Source organism: Acanthisitta chloris, unplaced genomic scaffold (assembly GCF_000695815.1).
Source record: "Acanthisitta chloris isolate BGI_N310 unplaced genomic scaffold, ASM69581v1 scaffold3712, whole genome shotgun sequence".
In the NCBI taxonomy this organism is placed as follows: Eukaryota; Metazoa; Chordata; class Aves; order Passeriformes; family Acanthisittidae; genus Acanthisitta; species Acanthisitta chloris.
In genome coordinates, this window is record NW_008659786.1 from 136334 (window position 1) to 145830 (window position 9497).

The following is a 9497-nucleotide window of genomic DNA, read 5'->3' on the forward strand; positions in this document are numbered from 1 at the left end:
ATGGGGTTGGCTGATCATACCCATAGTTTCTTTGAGAAGCTCTTACCGTGGGGGGAATACTGTGGTTTGGTCCTTCCATCATTAGTGTTTTACACCTAGAAGACATAGGTGTAGCATATCCAACTGGACACCACCACTAAAGAGACAAAGAACCATTCATTCCTCCCCAGTCAGGACTTTTGTCTTCCCCAGGAAAAAAAAAAACAGCTCCTGTATATCCAGGGAGACACTATATCCATAGTGCATTGCTAAAGTCTGGAAGTCATATTTTCCCCTTATTTAACTAAACCCCTTCTATGCCCTGTACACAGGCTGAATCTACTTACCCTCAGCCATGTTTGAAGAGAGGAGACAATGTAATGCTAAAGAAGGAAATGCTTAGAGAGAGGGGAACAGACCCCTAAATGTTATGATTATGCTTATGTTTCAAATCAATAATAGATTAGGGCCCAGCAGCACTTGAACAGTACAGTAGATTGACTCACCAGTCTTTCTTTTCTGATCTCCCAAGGAAACTTGTGCTTGGTTTACTTTAATGAAGCACATAATGATGCCACAAGGGAAACTCCAAGGAAAATAATTAATAAGTGAAGGTTTCATTCCCAAAGGCCACACACAATGTTTCTCCAGGATTTTCAGACTAAGTCTGGGATATCTCACAAGACCTTTACACAGTCAATTAAAGAGCTTTTTTACTTTCCAGTCCTTTCAACTAGGCCTAGGAAAAAAGCTGCAGTTCATTTATAATAAAATGATTTCATTTCCATTATGTTTCCCAACCTCCAGAAACCGTGTCACGAACCTGAGATTAACACTGGTAAACTGGTGAGGCAGTCAGGCACTCCCAGTCACAATAAGTTTTTTTATGGAAATACAATTGCCATATCTGAACTTGGAAAATCGGAAGACTCCTGTTATCTCAGAAGCTTTTCATCTTCCCAAACCAAACTGTCTGAACCAAAATGTTTTGTTCTGAATGAGTTCCACATTTGACAGCACTTGCCTGTGGTACTGCAGAGCCTCAGGGACTTCTGCTTCAGATGCTGCCTGACCTCATTCTACCCTGTAAGCCTTTACGACATCTGGCCTTATATGTTCTCATCCTGTAAATATTCTAGAGGAATTAATATCGATAGAAACAAGCTGTGTGTGTGTATGTATGTGCATATATATAAAAATTTTATACATGCACACATGCATAGCTTTGGTGCATACATATATGTCTCCCCAGAGAACAGCAGTACAGTGAATCTTGAATTCAACCTGGAAAGCAAATTTCAAGAACTACACTCATTCTAGAAACATAGCTGGGGAACCATCCCTCCAGTCAAACTTCACTAAGTTGTAAATGGCTCCCAAGGACAAGAAACCTCCAGGACAGAGATCAGTGACCAGCTCCTGTTCCAGTGCCAATTCACAGCCAGTCACCACCTGCTTGCTTGCTCAGACTCTGCTCTCCTTTGCTTCAGCTTTTTGTATATTTAAAGGTTGGCAACATGTGCACCAATTGACCTCACTGTTTGTGTTTCCAGGTCCTTGTCTAAAGTGCAGCAATGAATTTGCACATGCTGTCAAAAGTGCAGGACTGAGAGGATGTGTTAAAGGACCACACTGCTTGTGAAACAGGCAGTAAAGGAGTCTGCCTAATTAGGAGCTCAGTATTCAATTGTGAGCAACAGCCAATTATCTGACCTGAGTGCTCCAGATGATCAGATTATCACAGCACAACTACTTGCAGAATACACTGTAAGTGGTTTGACCACCCAGGGCACAGACAGTGGCCTGCTTTCATTTATCTCTCTCTTGCCAGTTGAGTATCAGAAATGGGATGCACTTCTGAAAGACACCACAGTTAGAGTATAGCTGTACTTGCACAGATTCCTCTGCAAGGCTGTTCAAAACATCTGCAATTTAGTAGCATTGCTTGGCAAACTTATTCATCCCACCCTCCAAGTAGTTATAAAAAAACTACTTGAATTTACAGCTTCTCATAGCTTTACTTATACATTTCATCTTCAAAGGACATATATATAAATAAAAAGATGCACTATGGTTATATATGTGCTCTTTATGTCCCCAGCAAGCAAATGACTTCCCAGCTCAGAATGATTTCAGTAGAGACAGTCACGCCTGTATAAGTGATTTTAGGTCAAACTCCTTATTCAAATAAAATAATGATAGAATTTGAGCATGAAATTTCAGATCTCCTGGATCTTTAGGATGGTTCAAGAACTATTTAGGTGTTTAGACCCCTACAACTTAAGTGCTTCTTCTAAAATCAGTCCCATAACTAAACTCAGAATTTCTTCTCTAGTCATATTCTGGAGGTTGGGAAGTAAAGGAGAAGCAGCATGTATGGCCAAATGCAAAGATACTGATTCCTACCCAAGAGTTTCTCCTTGCTGAGTGTCCTGGAGGCTCAGGATGTGGCATTTCGAAATGAGTGTTGGAATGGGGTTCAGACAGGCAAATGCACCCAGGCTGTCCAAGGCATTTTCATAGGTGGTTTTGCTCTTCCCATCTGCACTCTGAGAGGTACTGTATGAGCATTCAACCCTCAGGCTGTAAATTTGGATCATATACCTCTTGGTGGAAACACAGCTGGGTGAGAACAGGAAAGAAGTAAACCTGAAAAACTATGCTTTCTGCTTTGAGCTGTACTGCTCCCTCCCTTTAGTTGCATCCCCAGTTTCATTCCCCAGGAGGTGTGCTAGCCCAGGGCACATGGCTGGGACAATGTGCTGAACATGAAGTAGTCAAGGAACTGTGTGATACTCTGCTGCCAACCTTAAGCCTTGTCAGGACTGTTCCATCTCTGATCTTAACCCTTCTTACTTCATCCAAGCCACACCTATACTTCCATTTCCCAGAAGCTTCCTCTAAGTTTCTCCTCCTCATGTTAGTCTTCATACCCTCTAAGCTGAAATTTGCTTTAATCTGTACCATGTTGCATTAGAGAGCATTAGAGGCTATCTAAACAGCCTTGTCTGTCTTTAATTCCTGTAACTCTTAAAAGGCACTAATTGTGGTTTTGTAGACAAGTGGAGACAACTACATGCTCTGCTGTAGCTGTGTTGAGTTTGGGGGAGATGTGCACAAGAAGTAATTCTGGCATGAGCTGAGCTTCTTCCCATATCACCATGCAATTTGGAACTGTAATGACCTAGGAACAGAAGGACTTGTCCAGAACCCTCTGGCCCTTTCTGTGAATGCTTACTCACCGAGTACTAAAAGTAAGAGTTCCTGACACAAAGGATAATATCAATCCTCTTACAGTCATTTGAGGGAAAAGGTGGCCTATGGCTGGCTGCTCCACAGGAAAGGTGAGCCCAGAGAGGAAAGTGTGATAGGGCAGGGCAGTGAGTGACCCTGCTGACAGAGAGCTCATATGCAGAGCAGCAAGTCCAGGTTAGGATCAGGGCTGGAGACAGCAATCAGGGTTGGACACAACTGGGTGATCCTCCAGCAAGGCAGCAGTGATGAGACAGATCCAAGGTCAAGCCAGGAAGAAGAGCCTCTGGGGCTGAGTCAGGGCCAAACTGGAAAAGGTCCAAGATCAGGTGCAGACATAGCCCAGGTGCAGTGAAGCCCCAGCAGCAGGGAGCAATAAAGCCTCTGCTTAAAAACAGTTCTCTGGGGGAAGGAGGGCAGGCCCTCATTTCCAGCTTTCCTCACAACACCTCAGGTTGGTGAAGATGCTCCTGGTCTTGGACTCAGCCAGCTAAACTCTTTAACATGGACAATTAATCACTTAGAAGGGGGACATGCTCTGGGCCCTGAAAATCTGCCCCTGAACTGCTGCCAGGAACAGCAGCATTGCAGCACCTCAAACAGAGGGGAGCATGGCTTCTTGCTGGCTTTGACTGACCTGGATAGTTATGGCCACAGACACAAATGTAAAAAAACGTTGATTTAGTAGCCTCTTTACACAGGAGCACTGGCACCTGGCATTAGATGCAAGAAGAATCCACTCATGTCAGTGTAGATGCTCACTCACCTCTGGCACATGCCATGAGCCAGAGGGTGTCTTTAAAGGTTGGCAGACTATGAACCTGAATGGTCAAGACTGTAGAAAACAGAATAGATCTGTGGAGATAGACATGGGAGGCACACAGGATAAAAACACCCTACCTGAGGTGCCTTATGAATGTTTGCATTACTGAAGACTTAATGGGGCTATGTCTACATAATACAACCATCTAGAACTTTACAGACTCTGCTCCTGTTGTGTTTTCATCATGGTATATTTAAAAAAAAAATCTACCCTACATGTAGAGATTACAGAAAGCACCTGATATTTCTGACATGAAGCATCTATCAGGGCTAGCTTCAATAGTGAAGGACCTGAGATAGAAAAAGGCCACTGGAATAACTCAACAAAGATCAGCAATAAACATTAAATTTAATGCAGGGACATTAAATCTACCACATTGTGGTCTGATATGCAAATAATTTTAGGAAAAGGACTGCATGGGAGAGGAGAGAAATAGCATAATTCAGTGAAGTGCATGATAGTTTAGAGTTCACAGCAGAACTACAGCCCCAGAAACGATGAGATAATGTGAAAACAACCACAGAACTTTTAACCATAACAGCAAAGTAATAGTGACCCAATATCTGCACTGAACGTTATTCTAAACTTGTACACTGGGAACTCAGACACAAAGGTTTTATGCACTGAGCAGATTTGTTCCCTCTGTATGGGAATTGAGAGCTCACTGCATATTGTCTTCTGGAAAAGGATATTGCTCATTCCCCACAGTTGCATTGCAATAAGGCAAACGCAGGTGGAAACAGCAGAAGTCCAGCACAAGACATTTGCCTAGTGATTGTCTTTTTCACACGGATCACAACACTGACCCACAGCTGCACTCCTGAGGTTTCAGAAGAAATGAACTCTGCATGTTTTATCTCTGAGCTGTTTGGATGCAACCTGGGCCACAGATTTCTCTTTTCGTTTTCTTTTTCTTTGTTTTGCAAACGTCCTGAAAGAAGACAGAGAAGTCTTTCCAAAGTATTTCTCTCTCTGTTCCCCACCCCCTTTCCACCTATTCCACTTCATAGACAGCAATAAACAATGAAGCAGAGAATAAACTTACCCAGCATGTGTGTTTCCATGTTGCCTGGAGGTTTGGCTGGAAGTTGCGTCAGTGCTAATAGGATGTGGCTATGCTGATCATGTGCACAATCTGCTTCTGCACTGACTTAAGTAGTGAACAGCACCAGCAGCTATTTCCATCCTAGCTTGATCCTGCTTTAAGCAAACCACAAACTGAAGCTAATTAGCGAGACCTTCTGTTTTGGTGATTACCATCATGGAGGAAAGAGAGGGAAAAAGACAAAACTCCCATGACCTGAGAGGACATGGCAGTTCTCTGCTGGAACTTCAGCATCTTGCCTTCATGCTCCGTAATGCCTCGATAAGCAAGGTAACAACAGGTGTATTTTGTCCTACCTCCCAGAAGGTAGTGGAAAGGGAATGGAGGAGAGGAAGGAAAACAAGCTAATACAGAACCAGGGCTCTACAACAGAGCCAGCTCTGTCCAAAGAACCATCACTCAAGGATTAGACTCTCTTGGAGGTGGTTTCTTTGGGCAAGAGTGTCTTTATATCTGCAAAGCTTTACAGTGCTTCCAGGTAGGAGGTAAGTGTAGAAACCTTTTTATAAGGTTCTATTTCAAGTGCTCGAGTTACCTTACAGTCTGGATGCAGCACTGTCATTCCTGCATGAAATATTCAAGGGATTATCTTGTAATCAACTGTCTAATCAGAACAGGTGATGGATCCTGCTTAGTCTTCAACCTTACAATTTAAACAATGCATTGGGAAGAAAAGTTATGGATGGCCAATGCCATCTGAGAAAGGACTTCTCTTTGTTAATGATAATTGGAGGGAGAGGTGATTAATTTGAGTTCAAGTATTTTTTCTTTTAGCCTATTTATGACACTATGATGGTTTCTCTAGTGTAAGAGGGAGAAATTGATTTATCCAATGACTGATTAAAGTCTGGTGGTTCTACCAGCTTGGAAATTAGGATTGCACATTTGGTCATGACTGGCAATAATAGAAGTGGTCTACAGCACAGGGAGATGTGCTGATGCACTGTGGTTGTGCTATCAAACATGCTGAGTATATAAAGGGAGCAGTGCAGCTGTTGTGTCCCAAAACTTGGGCTGGGTGATGTAAAATTTTCCCAGCAAGGCTAAAAAATACATATGCTGCTCTAAACTCATGAAATCACCCCATTCTTCTTAGTCCCTCCTTTGCAATGGCATTTCCTAATTTCTAAGTAATGTATCAACAAGTATCAAATCCTTTGTTCTTTTTACCCCCATAGTATCTTATGTTACTCTCAGAAGTTTTTAAAACAACTAATCCGTTTCCTAGATAGAGAACAAATCTACTGCTTTCTATACACTTATCTTGGGGAGAGGGAAATCTAAATTTTGTGGATGTAAAATAGAGTGATTTTCCGAATCTATGCTGCACCAACTAAGCACAAAACCAGAAAGGCATACCTGCTAATTTTGGAACAGTATAGGAATGTAGAGCCAGGTCCTGCTGGGATCCCTGTGGACTTATAGCTCTGCCTGCACAGGTTCAAATTACTAGCTCCTATAAGCAATAAGGATGGGTCCCTTACAGGTAATACAGTTAGCTCAGGTAATAAATAATATACACAGTATAAATATACACAGTATAAATAATATACACAGCAATATGATAGGAAGCAATATCCAGCTGGTTAGAATGGAACTGGGCCTGCAGTCTATTTTTAAGACTTTCCAATGGAGAAAATCATATCTTGGCTTCCCTGTGTTTCCTGAGGTACCTGGGTATGGTGATAGTTGATAATGCAGAGCTGTGACAAATAATACCAATATACCAGATTGTGTTTCACCTGCTGTAGAGGAGTGGTGCTTGCAAGTCTGTAAAAGTTAGCAGAGAGATTAGATGCTTTTAATTATTAAGAAGTTATATAAGACTCCTCCCCAAATCCATGTGACATTCCTGTAAATCTATCCTGTAGCATGCTCAGTGATCCAGCCAGTGTTCTGAAGTGGTGGGATGTGTTCCACATCATTGGTGGAAAGGCAAAGGCTAACAGTTCAAAACCATCAAGATTCACAAACTGTATGTATGAGTTGGAAAACAATATTCCTCAAAGCCTGGATTCTGCTGGAGAATGGCAATGGAGCAGTCAGATGTACATTGCTGTGTGATATGCTGGCACACTGCTACTCTTAGAGTACACAGCTCTCTGCTAGGCAGGTACTTGATTGTAGGCTTGACTATGCTCTTCACCTCTGCCAGGGAAAAATGCTTCTGAAAATATTGGAGTTGCACTAAATGCAACTGGTCTATATGAAAGGCAATGAAAACTGCATGGAAGGGTTCCAAGCTGATGGCCTCACTGGCACCACTGGAGCCTTAGAAAAAAAGACAGCTCTTTTGGGGCAGGACACCTGAAAAAGTTTGATTTTCATGCCAGCCAGCCAAGGCCAAAAACATATGTACCTGTTATGCATGCATCTGTTAAAAATGCTATAATATTACCTTCCTCTTTTTCTTTCCTGTCTGTCTGTTTCTATGACAAGATTTTCAAGGAAGAAGCTCCTTGAGTAGAACAGGGGCTTTGTATATATAGGTAATAGCCAGGCCTGAATAATAACATACAGACCACACCAAAGTCCACAGAACTGTATTCTGTAAGTAAAACCAGTAAGCTCTCATGGGCTATACCATGCTGATAAGCTGGTGGTTGACTGGTACAATTATCTGATTAGAAGACCTGTCTGCAGCCATGAAGCCTTAGGCTGCAATCCTGTCAGCTTTCATGAGCTAAGAGGGGTCAGTCTGGGTGATGCACCAATAGAAACAGGGACATTCCAGCAATGATAAGCAGAGAAGGAAGACATTGCTTTACACCCTATACACTCCTTTTCGTACAATAATGGAATCATAGAATGGTTTGAGTTGGAAGGGAACTTAAAGATCATCCAATTCCAACTCCCTGCCATAGGTAGGGACACCTTCCACTAGCCCAGGTTGCTCCAAGCTCCATCCAACCTGGCCTTGAACACTGTCAGGGATGATGCATCCACAGCTTCTCTGGGCAACATGTTCCAGTGCCTCAGCATCTTTGCAGTAAACAATTTCTTCCTAATACCTAATCAAAACCTGCTCTCTTTCAGTTCAAATCCATTTTCTCATCCTCTCTGATGTTGCAGGTTGCTCCACTGTAAGTTGCTTCGATGAACTTAAGCTGTGCAGCTGATTACCTGGGTGATCCAAACCTGTCTGTGAGGGAGCTTAATACCTGGAGGCAGCTACAAGAAGGAACCAGTCTGAGGATGGAGGTAAACTGGTGACAGAGATCTACTGCGGTAAGTGGGGCTGGTGTCAATTAAAACTTGGTTTCTCTCCCTGGTGCTACTGTGGTCCTATGGCAGAAGAAAGAGAGATGCATAGAAGGCCTGCACTTCTAGTACCCTCCAGCAATAGAGGATGAATAAGGAATAACGACAAAAAGGGCTTACAATTCAATGTGTGTCAAATCCACAGCTGAATTGCAAAAGAGAAGAAGCAGGGATCTGCCTGGTCCCTTTCAAAAAGGATCCAACTTGCTATTTTAGCTGAAATGACAGAAAGAGTTTTGTTCCCAAAGGGAGCCTTCTGTGTGGATGGGAATGTGTTTTGACCCATTTAATCATATGACAACTAGCATCCACTATTAAAAAAAACGTTGCTTAAATCTTGTCTCTCAAACACACAAATGGAATTAAGTCTTCCATCTCATATTTTTGAGAATTTAGTACATCCTAGCGAAACTGCTTCACTGGCACTAGATTCCTCCAGGATCATCAACACTCCAGAAAATCCTTTGTCTTCCATGGCTTGACCCGACCAAGTGGAATTTAAATCCCGGTAAATTTATCCCTGGCAGCAGTAACTAAATTCCACCTGCCACTGACAATTCTGCATTTGAATGAACTCTAACTTTTGTAGCTAATGCAACAGATGACATTCTGGTATCTGGAAATAAGGAGAGATTACCATTGATCTTTCTCCTTGAGTTGGTCTAGGAAAGTGCTGAAGTCAGTAAGAGCGAGCTGTCCTGAACCCCATTCACAAGTACTGAGGACTTGCAGAATTTACACAGCCTGTCCTCAGCACACAATTTCTTCGGATTCAGCTTAGGATAAACATGTATCTTCATTACAGAAAGATATTTGGTTGTCTGAGCCATAACCAGTATTCTTAGTGTACCAAGATGTGCTGGTTTTAGCCAGGATGGAGTTTCTCAGCAGCTAGTGTAGTGCAGTGTTTGGATTCAGAGTGATAATACAGTGATGTTTTGGGTTTGCTAAGTTGTGTTGTGTTTAAAATCAAGGACATTTTTCTTTCTTGTGTCTTACGCTCTGCCAGTGAGAAGGTACACAAGAAAACTGGGAGGGAGCATAGCCGGGACAGGTGAGCTGAAATAGCCAACGGCA

At 42.5% G+C, this 9497-nt stretch overlaps 1 protein-coding gene across 1 annotated transcript in view; it reads right to left on the reverse strand.

The window, feature by feature from the left end:
• Window positions 1–336, reverse strand: part of LOC103797319 (anoctamin-2-like) — a gene marked incomplete at its 3' end in the record, with an annotated part of 134570 nt that extends 134234 nt beyond the window's left edge. Inside the window, exon 1 of the mRNA XM_009069522.1 lies at window positions 327–336. Coding sequence (XP_009067770.1) covers window positions 327–336 — 10 coding nt within the window. The remainder of the gene's footprint in view (window positions 1–326) is intronic.
• Between the last annotated feature and the right edge of the window lie 9161 nt (window positions 337–9497).